Below are 15,158 nucleotides of genomic sequence, written 5' to 3' on the forward strand. Positions count from 1 at the left end.
GGGGTATGGGGAGAAGGCAGGAACGGGGTACTGATTGAGAATGGTCAGCCATGATCACATTGAATGGCGGTGCTGGCTCGAAGGGCCGAATGACCTACTCCTGCACCTATTGTCTATTGACAGGAGTTAATTATGGGTGGTCAGCATGGCTTTGCGTATGAGAGATCATGTCTTACGAATTTGATTGAGGTTTTTTGAAGAAGTAACCAAGACTGATGAGGGTAAGGCTATCGGAGTAAATATAGCCTAACGCATATCCTTTTATAAGGAATCTGAGGATCAACTCTTTCCACAGAGGGTGATCGGTATATGGAATGAACTGCCAATGGAAGAAGTCGAGGCATGCAATAATAGTATAAGATACATTTGGACAGGCAGATAGACACAAAATGCTGGAGTAACTCAGCGGGACAGGCAGCATCTTCGGAGAGCAGGAATGGGCGACGTTTTGGAATTTTGTTCCTTCCTACACATTTGGACAGGTACATGAATAGGAAAGGTTTAGGGGGAATTATGACAAATGGAATCTCCCCTAGATGAGGCATCTTGGTCAGCATCAATCCTCCACCCTTATTTCCCATATGACCATATAAATCCACAAAAATTCGACGTTTTAGGCAAAGAAGAATTGTCAAAATAAAGTAAGTCATTGATCTGAACTTAAGTTATCCACAAGCACAGGGTAAAAGTAATTGAACAGGTGTCTACCAAGTTGGAAATACAGTTATAAAGCTTCCTTCTAACTGTCTTTCTCTCAAAGACAGCGATTAATGTTGCACAGACATCAAAACATTACCAGTGGCATTCTTCAAACAGCAACTATTGGCAAAACACAAGGTAACTGAGCTAGATTCTATCAGTGTGTGTAAATATGCGCTCATATGGCAAACAATCAAAAAGAGATTTGATTCTGGGATTGAGGCTTGCACCACTTCCACTCCCTCAGAACGAATCAATTTAAAAAATGTATGCAACATTCATCTGTACATAGGACTATGACAATCATCAAAGTTCATTACTGGAAGTTAACCATTACCTTTTGGAAGAATGTGGAAAAGTCTTTAGTGACATCTCCTTTAGCTGCCTTATTTCTCAGGGCAATCTCTTCAATTGTATCTTGAAGAAATTTTGCCATTTCAAGTTTTACTCTTAGTTCCTTTTTCAACCTTTCTTCCTGTACAAAAGGAAAAGGAAAATAGCAAACCAATTAGAGTGATAAAGAAGACGTATGGTATGCTTGCCTTCATTGATCCGAGCATTGAGTACAAAAGTCAGGACGTCTTGTGCAGATTAAAAAAACTGAGGTTTCCCACATTTGAGTAATGTGTGTAGTTTTTCAGGAAGGATGTGGAGTTTTGGAATGGGTGGAGAAAAGGTTTACCAGCATGCTGCATGGATTAGAGGGTATTGGCTATAAGGAGAGGTTGGACAAACTTGAATCTTTTTTCTGAAGCATCGGAGATTGAGGTAGAAGTATATAAAATTATGAGAGGAATAGATAGAGTAGACAGTCAGAACCTTTTCCCAGGGTGCAAATGCCAAGGACTCAAGGACATAGCTTTAAGGTGAAAGTTCAACAGAGATGTGCGGGGCAGGTTTTGTTTTAGAAACATAGAAAATAGGTGCAGGAGGAGGCCATTCGGCCCTTCGAGCCAGCACCACCATTCATTGTGATCATGGCTGATCATCCACAATCAATAACCTGTGCCTGCTTTCTCCCCGTATCCCTTGATTCCACTAGCCCCTAGAGTTCTATCTTTTAGAGAGTGGTAGGTGAATGGAGAATGTTGCTGGGGTAGTGACGAAAACATGTACTGTAGCGGCGTTTAAGAGGCTTTTGGATTGGCATATAAATACGAAGGGAATGGAAGATCACATGCAAGAAGGAATTAGTTTACTTCAACATCATGTTCAACACATACATCATGAATGGAAGGGCGTGTTCGTGTGCTGTACTGCTCCAAGTTCATTTGCATAAGATGATGCAATTAAAAGGTTCATATATTGCAACAACTTAATGCAAGAAAAATATTTACTGTTCAGACGGAAATAAGCTCTCATGGAGGCATCATCTGAAACTCAATAAAAGACGATCCAATCAGACACAAAGGGGTGCAAATAATCTGACTTAATGGAGTCGTTGGTGCAGGATCGCAGCTTGCAATGGGGACCAAAGCCAACATCATCAGTGTTTTCCAATATCAGTGAAAATGTTGAACATACGGCACCAAACAGTCTGACACATTTACATAATTATGGTAGGTGTACATTTAAACAAAACACTAGAATTTCATTTTTTTTTAATGTCTCAGCTGACTATTCTGCTTATTTTATTTACTTAATTCAGCAATTAAAAATGGTCTATAAAATAGGTTCAGGAACTGCATAAAATTAAGACATGGAACTTTTGTGGATTAAAACATTAAAACAGAATCCAAGTGCATGCTCACCTTCTTAGATTTTGTCTCGAAGGTTGAAGGAAGCATATTAGGGAAAAGCTTGACAACCACAGGAAGAAGAAACTCCATGAACGGAACAATTACGAAAACCAGGAAGGGCACCAAACGAAAAAGGTCCGCACACGTCCGCAAAAACTGGTGGAATTAAAGAGATTGAAATGTAAAAGAAACACTGATTTTTGTTTTTACGCAAAACTTGAGAAGTATAATCAGTTGCTGATTAAAATTGATTTATTGTTCGTGGGTGAGGGAAGAGGATTTAGGGTTACGTCTATTATTGTCATATTATGTGACATATGGTGTAAAGCTTTGTTTTGCATGTTATCCAATTAGATCAAATAATACCGTACATAAATACAATCAAGACAAACTCAACTACAATAGGTAGAGCAAAGGGGAAAATACAGAGTGCAGAATATAGTTTGTAGCATTCAAACGTGCGAGTATTGAGTGCTTTGGTCCAATATTATAAAACTTGAATTGATCCAGTATAGCTAGCAAATTATAATTAGAACAACAACTAGCATCTACAGTTCCTTCCTACACATTTTGTCTGCTTCACTACAAAATCTCAAGGTATGCCTACTTTGAAGTTCTCCTCCTCTCTTCGACGGGAATTCTGCAATACCCTCTCTCGCTGCTCTGTACTTTTTCATGCCTCAAGCTTCCCTCTCCCCGACTGTCTAAAGAAGGGACCCATCACAAATGTCACATATTCCTTTTCTCCAGAGATGTTGCCTGACCCGCTGAGTTACTCCAGCATTTTGTGTCTATCTTCGGTGTAAACTAGCATCTGCAATTCCTTCCTAAACATTCAGCATATTGCGTTTATTTCAGTTCTTCAGTCGAACTTGATGTAGATTTTCCCCATTGGTCTTCCGCTGTAGGAATGTATTCCTGACAGGAGGTGATGTATTTTGAGAAGTCAAACAGCGAAAGGACATTCACAGTAAATGGTAGGGCCCTGAGGAATGTTGAACAGAAGAGGTTCCTGGGTCCAAGTCCAATGCTTGTTGAAAATAGCAACACAGGTCAATAGAAGGTATCACAAAATGTTGCAGTAACTCAGCAGGTCAGGCAGCATCTAGGAGAGAAGGAATGGGTGACGTTTCGGGTCGAGACCCTTCTTCAAACTGATCGCAAGGTCAATTGACACAGGTCAATAGGTTGACGAAGATAGCTTATGGCTTACTTGCCTTCAGAGATTGGGCCATATGGGATGTTATGTTTTACCTTTACAAAACGTTGGTCAGACCATACTTGGATATATTTTGTGCAGCTCTGGTTGGCACACTAAGACGATGCAACTGCGTTGGAGTGTTCAAAGGACATTCGCCAGAAAGTTGCTGGGATTGGAGGACCTTAGTTATGGAGACAGATTGTATAGGTTTGATTGGATTACTCAGGATGAAAGGAGATTGAGGGGTGATGTGATGCAAGAACAAGATAATAGAAGATAGAGCAGTATTGTACAAAAACAGGCCCAACGGCCCATAATTTCTGTGTCGAACATGATGCCGACCATCACTTATCTACCTGCACATAATCCATATCCACAAACCTATTCAAAAGTCTTTTAAACGGCACCCACGTAACTGTTTCAACCATCACCCCCAGCAGCACGTACCAGGCACTCACCGCCCTCTGTATGAAAATAAAATTTGCCCCACACATTTTCTTTCAACTTTGTCCCTTTCACCCAAAAACAATGCCCTCCAATATTTGATTTTTCCACCATGTAAAAAAAATTCAGACTGTCTATTCCATCTACGCCTCTCATAATTTTACACACTCCTATCAGGTCTCCCAGCATCTCAGAAAAAAAGAAAAAAGAAAGGCAGTCCAACCCTGTAGCTAATACCACCTAATCCAGCCATCATTGTGGTAAACCTTTCCAAAGCCTCGGCATCCTTCTTGTGAAGGGGCGATCAGAACTGCACCCAATACTCCAAATGCTGCATAACCAAAGTCCTGTAAAGGTATATTTCCTTTGTTAGAAAACTGCAGCAATGCAAATTTTAATGAATAGGTGACATGTTTTTTGCACCATTGTGACCTTAGCTTAGGACCCTCGAAGCAAATATGATAATGGAGTCAGAGTTGTCCCGCAAAGAAACAGGCCACTCAGGCCACTAAGTCCATGCCAATCATTTTTCCCATCTATTCTAATTCCCTTTGCTCACAAAAGATTCACATGTCATCATGCCTTGCCTCTCTAAATGTTTATTTAAATGCTTCTTAAATGAATTGTATCTGACCACCACCAGCATCTTTGGTTGTCAACCACTCCAAAAAGTAAAAATAGAAGATATAACCCCTCTGATCCGCTTTTAAAATCCTTCCCACTCGTCTTAAAGATGTGCCCTCTTGTTTTTGAAACACTAACCATGAGAAAAAGATTTTGTCTAACTATTCTCCTTAATTTTGTTGTACAACTGTGGAAGATTGTTTTTTTATCTTCAAAAGTCGAGGCGAGAGTTTGTGAGCACTATTTTGAGAAGAGTTAGCATTTTGTAAAATTCGCAGATGGGTAGAGAAAGGTGTGTTTTGCTGGGAATGGAGGGGTATGAGGTATGTGCAGGTAGAAAAATGATGGTCTTAGCATCATGTTTTGCATAGACATTGTAGGGTGATGGGCCAGTGCTATATCTATCGATATATTTATTTATATTACTAAAACTCTCATCTTGTATGTATGTTCCTGAAATACAGCCAAAACGGTACACGATAGCGCAACAATTTTAGGCCCACTTTACTCACCATTCACCTGCGGTGTGCAGTATCAAGTTTCGTTATATTTTAAAAGTAATTCACTTTATAAACTTTAATAAACTTTAAACTGTGAATGGGACAAGTCATTTTGATCTAATACTTCCGTGTTCAGTGTCACAATGGGAACCTAACCGGTCATATATGGGATCGCCATTTTGATCTAATACGGCATCATAACAGGGGAGGGTTGTCGGGCCTGGAGGCGGCGCGCCTGCGCAGCAGCGCCGGGAGGACCAGCACCCATTCCGGCGTGACCCGCGCCTGACCTCCCTCCTGTGGTGCAGCACGGCGGCAGAGCGAAGGTCAAAGAAGATAGCCGCCAGCAGGACGAACCTGGTGCAGCGCCTTGCGGCTGCTCTCTTGCTCCTGGCTGCCATGATGGCCACCCGGGGCCGGGGTGAGTGGCTCCCTCTTGCCCCTCGCCCACTCCCGGGGGACTCCCTGGCCGCCACAGCCTCGGATATACCCAGGAATCTTGCTGTGTGCTTTTGGAGTGGGAGAGGGGAAGGTGGTAGACCAATGCAGGAGAGGTTTGGACCCAAAGGGTCCACGGGTCGTCTAGTAGTTCTATAAAAAGGGTTTATGAATTTATCAAAATCTTTCATGATTCTGAATATCCCCAGCAGATTTTCTCTTTCAAAGTTTTCTGTTCCAAGGAGAATAAACTGAGTTTCTTCAGTTGCTCTGTTCAACAGAAGTTGTACATATCTGGTATCATTTAGATCTTTTCATAAATGCCTACTGCATCACGTAGTATGCGATACCAGTTGCAATGCTGACCAGTGATTGTTCTAAGAGTTCTGCATAACTTTCCCAATTATGACCAACTCTCCCTACATTAAATAGCCATGGAAATCCCATTCTTTTCAACTTATCCTGGTTCTTTAAAATTTGCCTACTGAAAACCCACATCTTTTCATCAAAAAAATTAAGTTTATTTAAATTTATACTCCCAGTCCTTACCCTTCTGCCAAAAACTGTATGAAAAGTCATCTCCCATTATACTGACCACATAGTTAGTGGTCCAGTTACATTCTCTCTGCTACCCTCTTCAATGTTAACTTCATTTGAGGCTCTACCTATACTGCTAAAGAAAGTTCATGACTAGTAATTTTGCTAATATTTTTAATGAATTGCTTCAATCTCTCCTGAACATTTTACATGCACAACCAAACAAACATACATATTTTTCCTGATATTTCAAAGCAAACCAGTTTAATATATGTTATTTTTCGAATGCCAATTAAACTTTGCTAAATTAGATTCTTTCCAGATTAGTCAGATAAGAAAGCATATTTGCTATTCTCACCAGTTTTGTCCCAAGTGCAAGCTTGCACCAATGTGGCTCTTAATTGGCAGTGAGGCTTAATTATTAGTGGAAGTCCTATCAGAAAATTAGTAAAATAATTTCATGTGCCCCGGCTCTATACGGTCAAATACAATTTCAGAAATTGCACAAGCAAAAGGGCAATTATTCATTTATTAAAATGATTGTTAACAGATATTAGTTTGGATTTCAGCATTTGTCACACAAGAGCTTGAAATTCTCTGCACAGAAAATTTAAAGCTTGAATAGACAAAAAACGTTAGCCATTTTTAATGTCTCAGAGCACCCAGCAGAATATAGATCCTACAGAAATGGGCAGAGAAATTGTATTTGGGGTTACCAAACAATGTAAGGTAAAATAAGAAAATAACTGCAGATGCTGGTACAAATCGATTTATTCACAAAATGCTGGAGTAACTCAGCAGGTCAGGCAGCATCTCGGGAGTGAAGGAATGGGTGACGTTTCGGGTCGAGACCCTTCTTCAGACTCATGTAAGGTAAAAGATGCTCGCCGATTTTTCAGCATCCTTGGTTCCAGAGCCTTGCTGGAATATCCGTTTTGCCAAACTAACAAAGGTCATGGCCTTCGAGAAGAGTTGAATGGTACTGGAATAGCCCGCCTTGGCCACCGGGAAGCCGAGATACTGGCCTGCAAAGTCAGCCTCAGAAGTCAGCTATGGAAATGGACCTACCGGCTCCAGCTGGGCTGGAGTTCCAGACTCCCAGCCACAGGGAGCAAATTCGACCTACCGATTGGCCGCGACAGTCCCGATGAAGTCGAGATCGGCCACCTCACCTGGCCTGGCAGTTCCAGGCCGGCGGGGGGGGGGGGGGGATTTCAGGTGCGTTCTTGTGATTTTGTCCAGATTAAAGGAGGTGCTGTACTACCATTTGCCAGAAAAAAAAACACACGGTAGCATAGCAATATTGCATTTTGGGAGGACAAAGGCAAGTTGAAAGTTTAAAGTTAATGGCATGACTATTAACAGCATTAATGTACAGAGAGATCGTGGGGTTCAAATCCATAGCTCGCTCAAAGTGACAACACAAATAGATAGAGTGGTAAAGGTCGCATATTGTATGCTCACCTTCATTGGTCCTGGCATTCAAAACAAAAATCAGGAAGTCATGATGCACATTTGGAGTATTATGTGCAATGCTGGTCACCCCATTAGAGGAAGGATGTGGAGACTTTGGAGAAGTGGTTCGCCAGGATGCTGTCTAGAATAGAAGGGAACAGGGAGAAGTTGGACAAACTTCGATTGTTTTCTCTGGAGTAATAGAGTCTGAGGGGTGACTTGATTGAAGTTCTTTTAAATTATGAGAGGCTTAGGTAGGGAAGACAGTCTAAACCTTTTCCACAGGGTGGAAATGTCAATGACTCCAGTGCATTATTTTAAGATAAAAGGGGCAAGGTGCAAAGTTTAAAGGTGATGTGTGGTGCAAGATTTTGACATACTTAAACATGATAGTGGGTGCCTGAAACGTGCTGCCAAGAGTAGCGGGGAGGCAGATATGGCATTTAAGAGGCTTTTAGAGAGGCACAGAAATGCAGTGAATGGAAGGGTATGGATCATGTGCAGGCAGATGAAGTTAATTTAGCTTGGCATCATGTTTGCACAGATTTGTGCGCCAAAGGGCCTTTTCCTGTGCTGTGATTGTCTACGTTTTATCGAAAACAATCCTGACAATCTGGATGGGAGCTTCATACCCAAAACATATTCAACACCAGATATTTACTGAACTGTGGTTTATCACTAAATGAATTGCACAGAGTAGGGAGTCGGGGTGCCAAAGGCAGCAAGTAATTAGGAAAGCTAATAAAATGTTATTATTACTAATGGAAACAGAGTGCAAAAATAATTATTTAGGAAATTGGCAAGACTACATCTGGAGTACTATTTAACATAAATAAAGGAAGGATTGTAATGCATTGGAAACAGTTCAGAGAAGCTTAACAAATTACTGGAATGGGCCAATGGCACTAATGTCCATGGTGAAGTACTTTGAGTGTTTGGGTATGTCATTAACGACAGCTCAGCATTCGACATCCCCTCCAAACCCATTAACAAACATAGGGAACTGGGTCATTGCTTCTGCCTATTCAACTGGATCGTCGACTTCTTCATTGGCATATCACAATCAGTATGAATTGGCAAGAACACTTGCTCCTTGTTTGCCAATTTGTACTGATTGGGGTCTGCACAAGAGCACCTTAAGGATGTCTGCTTGCTCGGTCCCCGATTCAGAGTTTCAGGTTCCTACTTTCTAATACAATGTGAACATTTTATAAATTACTTTAAAAAACAAATGATTCACCCTAAAGCTGCAAAATACATGTCAAAATTGCAATTGTTTTACATGGAATGGTTTCCCATGACATTCTAGATTGCTTTTAATTATTCTCTCAAAATAATAGGCCGAGGATAAAGGCAATAAAAAACAAAGACGATTCTTACTAGAATTGCACCTATTTTTTAAACTAGTTAGCTTTCATTCTCTTCATCAGCAGCTTTCATTGACTCACCAGTTAGCCACAAGCAACACAAAAGGGCTTCCATAAACTCATGGCATAGAACATACTGGTGTCATATGGAATTACCCCAAACTGAGAAATCACAATAAAAATTACTTATCAGCTTCAAATTCGAGGTCAGTGCCCAACAATCAACATATTGTAGTGGGTGCGGTCACCGCGGAAATCAGGCCAGACGCCAGGTGAGTATTTAATATACTTTATTTCCTAAGGCACCAAACACCGCACTCAAGAACTCGTGAGTCGACACACCCAAAACCTTTTATAGTCCCAGACCACCTGACCCAAGGGAACTGACCCAGGAAGTGACCTAATCCATCCCGTCCACTGAGTGCCGAGTGGAATGACCAAGGGAGTGGCCTAGCCCCCGGGCGCCGCCACAATATTACTGTCTCTGTACGTACAAGAACCAATACCTTTAAAATATTTTAGACCTTTACAATACATTCAAATCTATACTTAGATCTCATCAGTACAATATAATTTGAAATTGTAGTAACCAGAAAACTCTTAGCTAGAAATTGTCATTTACTCTCCAAGTTGAACAGAATTTTTAACATTTTATAATGAATCTCTGATCACAGGAACACTTGAAATAAACTTTATGGAGATACACAAATAGTAGTACATTGTACAAACCAATCTATTAAAAGGAATCAAAACAGTTACAAATAACTGCCTACACTGATTATTTTTTTCTTTTATCTGAATGATAGGATAAAACACTTAGAGAATTGATTGTTACATGTTAAAAAGAACACAAGAGTGCCAATAGCTTCCATTCTAAGATTCGTGGAAGCATGCAAAATTTAGAGATAAATTTAACTTAATATATGCTCAAACAGGAACATTTACCAAGGCCATACAATTATGACATTAGTCTGAGCAAAGGCTACAGGAAACAGATCTAAAGGCTTTCGACAAATATTTAAGTGAGTAAAACAACTTTTGGGAAAATAGAAAGAAACTATGATTAATTCTGCCCAAGTCGGCAAGACACTGACTAGAGTCGGGGACGAAGTTGGGTCCGTGCACAGACCAACTCCACCCACCCTCTCCCTCAATCAACTCCGCCACTTAATTTTTCTTTTGCACTGTTTGTCCTTGCTCATGGCATGATCTGCCTGGATAGAATGCAAAACAAATAAGATTTTCAGTGTTCCTCAATACACCTCACAATAATATAACCAATGGCTCCTCCAGTGCAGTATTCTCTTTTGCTCTAACTGCCAATGCAAATGTACAGCAATCCCCCGAGTTGTAGCCACATAGAGTTATAGAGTGATAGTGTGGAAACAGGCCCTTCGGCCCAACATGTCCCAACAACACAAGACCCACCTGGCTGCATTTGGTCCTTATCCCTCCAAACCAGCCCTATCCATGTATCTGTCTAACCGTTTCTTAAATATTGGGACAGTCCCAGCCTCAACTATCTCCTCTGGCAGCTTTTTCCATACCTCCACCACCTTTTGTGCGAAAACATTACCACTCAGATTCCTATTAAATCTTTTCCTCTTCACCTTAAACATAAGGTCCTTTGGTTCTCGATTCACCTACTCTGGGCAAGAGATTCTGTGCATCTACCCAATCTATTCCTTGCATGGTCTTATACACTTCTATAAGATCACCCGTCATCCTCCTATGCTCCACGTCCCAGCCTACTCAACCTCTGCCTATAGCTCAGACACTCAAGTGCTGGCAACATCCTTGTAAATCTTCTCTGCATCCTTTCCAGCTTGATAACATCTTTCCAATAACACAGTGCCCAGAACTAAGCACAATACTTTAAATGTAGCCTCACAAACTGTCTTATACAACTGCAACATGACCTCCCACCTTTACACATTACTCTGGCTGATGAAAGCCAATGTGCCAAAAGCCTTTTTGACCACGCAATCATCATCTTAAACTAGATGACACAAAGTGCTGCAATAGCTCAGCAGGTCAGGCAGCATCTCTGGAGAACATGGATAGGTGACGTTATGGGTCAAGACCCTCCTTCAGGATTATTGAGGTTGTTGCCTTGTGAGCAGAAAGCTCTGTTCAGAAGGGCAGCGATTAGAATATTTGTGGGGAGTAGAGAAGTCAAGGCGGTTGATGTTGTGCCGGCAGTTTGAAATAAAAAGATCTATGAAGGCTGGCAGGGTGGTCCAAGGGAGGAGGAATGTTGGAGACAAGAGAGAGGGTCGTCATTTGGGGGCAAGGACTCCGAAAAGTAGGGATTGTTGGGAAGCAAGCGGAGGGCTGTGTTCAAAGGTTGGGATTGCTGCCAAGTGAGGAATCGACAGAAGGGTCTCGACCCAAATCATCACTTATCCTTCTTCTCCAGAGATGCTGCCTGATCCACTGAACTATTCCAACACTTTGTGTCCTTTTGTGTATTAACCAGCATCTGCAGTTCTTTCTTTTTGCGTCTTAGACTAGATAATACCACAGATTTTCATGGATTAAGAACACATGATTAAAGTAGCACTTAAAAACAAAAGTCAATATGAAAAATGGCGCTTGGATGAGTGTTAAAAATGAGCATTCTATTGCCAACACAATCCACCTTTTTCAACAATAAACATATTGGTTCTGGAAACTGTTCATTGGCTATAAAAGCAGATGAGAAATAGCCGTCAAGCACCAAGTAATCATTATTGATGACACGAGAAACATAAAAAAATAAGTGCCGAGGTAGGCCATTCGGCCCTTCGAGCCAGCACCGCCATTCAATATGATCATGGCCGATCATCTAAAATCAGTACCCCGTTCCTGCTTTTTTTCCCCAATATCTCTCGATTCCTTTAGCCCTAAGAGCTAAATCTAACTCTCTTGAAAATATCCAGTGAATTGGCCTCCACTGTCCTCGGTGGCAGAGAATTCCAGATTCACAACTCTGATGGAAAAAGAACACGAACAAGGTTGAAGGCAGAAGCTAAACAAACGTGAGCAGAGGTAAAACTGCTATTCATACATAAATATGAATGAGTCAGCTGCACAAATCTAATTTGACATTCAATAATATCGTGGCTTGTCCTATTGTAACCTCAACTGTATATCCCTATCTACCTGTTCACCACAGCCCTAAATCTTGCCAAATTCCTCGGGATTTTGTGTTTCAATGAAATCATTTCTAACTCCTCTGACACCCACAAGATACAAGTATAACCCCGGCCAACCTCTTCTTGTTGGACAAACACCATCCCAGATATTATTCTGGGAAACTTTTCTGAACTGCTTCAAACCTCTTCGCATTCTTAAACAAGTGTTGTACATAGCACTCCATTAGCATTCATTAGTTGCCTACATTACATAGTTGCCTGTAAAGCACAACTTCCTTAATTATGTACTCAATTCCACTGCAATAGTTAGCTTTCTTAATTAGTTGCTTTTCCTCCACAGTCTTTTTCCAAAGCAGCACTGGGTGCTTGGATATAATTGCCTGGCACTTGAAATGGGGTGAATGTTACTTGCTCTCAATCAGCCGATGTCCGAATACTTGCAGGTCTCACTGCATTTGGATATCAACTGGTTCATTATCTGAGGAGTCACTAATGGTACTGAACATTGTTCAATCATCAATGACCACCCCTAGTTTAGTTTAGAGATACAGCGTGGGAACATGCCTTTCGGCCCACCGAATCCGCACCGACCAGCGATCCCTGTGCATTAACACTATCCTACACACACTCGGGGCAATTTACACATACACCAAGCCAATTAACCTACATAACTAGGCGTCCTTGGAGTGTGGGAGGAAACCGAAGATCTCGTAGAAAACCCACGCAGTCACGGGGAGAACATACAAACTCCGTAGACAGCACCTGTAGTCAGGGTCGAACTCGGGTCTCCAGCGCTGCAAGTGCTGTAAGGCAGCAACTCTACCCCTACGCCACCGAGGCCTTCTGACTGTACGATTGAAGGAAGATCATTGATCAAGCAGCTGAAGATGATTTGGCACAGAACTCCTCTCGAGGTGTCCTGTGGCAGTGATGACGGACCTCCAACCACAGCAACAATTTTCCTTTTTGCAAGATGTAATTCCAATGTCCCAACTGCCATAACTCCAGTTTAGCCAGGGAATGTTGCCTTGATACCAAGGCCAGTTATTTTCAATACTCTCTTCATGGCAATGGAGCACCCTTCACCTCATCTTACAAATGTTTTGACCCGTTACTTTCCACAATAACCAGTGACGCAACTCCTTTTCAAATGCCTTCTTGAAATCTAAAAGGTAATAAACCCGCTACTTCAAATAAAATGATCAAACACGATTATCCTGCAACAAAACCAAGCAGCCTTTGTTGTTTACCTCTATTTTCTTCCAAATATGCTTCTTTGATAGCAGCTTCCAACATTTTCTGCTTGATAGATATTAAGATTTGTGTAGCTTCCAGCTCTCTTCCTTTTTGACCATCGTTACTATTTCCCCTAATTTAAAGAAGCCTGCCATATTCAAGTAATTTTGGAAATGGAAGATCAATGCACCAATTATTTCACTGGCCTCTTCTTTTAAAACCTTAGGATGAAGTCCACCAGGATACGGGAGACGTGTTTGCCTGCAGCTTCAACAATTTGATCACTGCCATTTCCCAAGTTTCTCCTGACCTTAATTTCAGATTTTAAAATACATGCGAGATGTTATATGTATCCTCCGCAGTACAGATAATTGTAAAATTGCTGCTTAATTTATCTGCCATCTCCTTGCTTTCCATTGTGAAATTCCTCACATTCCGTAGGACCGCAGCTTACTTTGTTAACTCTTTAAAAAACATCTATAATAAGCCGTACCATCTGTTTCTAAATCTTGCTCAATTTTTCCTTCCTCATCTTAATATTTTTCACATTCGCATATTTAAAAATATTCAATCTGATCTTCTGACCCACCAGCTATCTTTGTAATATTATATGCCTTTTAAGCTTTACGCTATGGTTAACCTTTTTCAAAGTTACCAAAGAGAGTTAACCAAAATCCTATGCTTTTTTTTTCTCTTGTTGGAATTTATTCTATTCTGTGTGTGATGAAATGTTTGGCACTGCATCTTGGCTGACTTAGCTTGTAAACTAATTTACCAAGTGATTTTAGAAAGCTCTAGTTTCATGGCCTTAAGTTGAAAATACTGCTCTTGAATCCATTCTTTCCTTTCTCAAATGAAATGAAAAATTCAATGATCATTGGAGTGCCTTCACGATGCAGTCACAAACTAAGTCTGATTTTTTCACAATAAGAGATCTCACGAGTTTGCACTTTGGTTGGCTCCAAAATATGCTATTCTCAGAGATTGTCTTTAAAACACAACGAGTTTATCTTGACAACCTTTGTACATCTGATTTTTCCGGGTTGATTAAAGTCCTCCATGATTATTACATCTTTTTGACAAGTTTGCATTATTTTTTCCTTAATACTTTGCCCTATTGCATAATTACACCAGTCCCACAGTGACATTTTGCCTTCATCACATTTTAACTCCAGCCAAGCAACTTCTACTCAAAGCACTTCAGATTATCTTTCGCTATTAATTACAAACCCATTTCTCTACTAATCCCAATCTCAAAAGACTTTAAGAAATCATTAAATCATTCCTCTGCAATTGCTAAACATATTTTGTGCTCAGTTTTTGTTTCAGTTGCTGTTTGCAAATCAGATACAGAGCTTTACCTTTAATCCCTTCATTTTTAATAACTTTCCCTCCAGCCTCATCTATACACTTTGATCCAGCTTATCTTTGCAACTTCAATTCCTTGCCACCTCCACCGTGTTCATTAAATAATTACTTCTTCATGGATCAGGATATTCAGTAATGTAGATAAACCTCAAAACCAGAGACTTGGAATAATCCAATTGAGTCACAACACTACTCAAATTCCAAATACTGCGGAGATTAGAAATAAAATAGAAAATGATGGGGGGAAAAAAATCAGGAAGTTGAGCAGTACCTACAGAGTGAAAGTTAATTTTTCAAGTTTAATGTCTCTCAACTAAATAACATGTTCTATTCTGAATCGAAACAATACTGCTAAAAACCGATAACCATTTAACATATATGTGAAATTTTAAAATGGTAAAAATTTACAGAAA

At 40.6% G+C, this 15,158-nt stretch overlaps 1 protein-coding gene across 3 annotated transcripts in view; it reads right to left on the bottom strand.

Moving 5' to 3' along the window:
- The window catches only part of letm1 (leucine zipper-EF-hand containing transmembrane protein 1), a 74,784-nt gene that overhangs the window by 36,947 nt on the left and 22,679 nt on the right, over nt 1-15,158 (bottom strand). For all 3 annotated transcript variants that reach the window (XM_078415891.1, XM_078415822.1, XM_078415951.1), the window contains 2 exons: nt 2,451-2,594; nt 1,037-1,174 (listed from right to left, as the gene is read on the bottom strand). In XM_078415891.1, the coding sequence (XP_078272017.1) occupies nt 1,037-1,174; nt 2,451-2,594 (282 nt within the window). The remainder of the gene's footprint in view (nt 1-1,036; nt 1,175-2,450; nt 2,595-15,158) is intronic.

Source organism: Rhinoraja longicauda, chromosome 1, assembly GCF_053455715.1.
Source record: "Rhinoraja longicauda isolate Sanriku21f chromosome 1, sRhiLon1.1, whole genome shotgun sequence".
Taxonomy (NCBI): domain Eukaryota; kingdom Metazoa; phylum Chordata; class Chondrichthyes; order Rajiformes; family Arhynchobatidae; genus Rhinoraja; species Rhinoraja longicauda.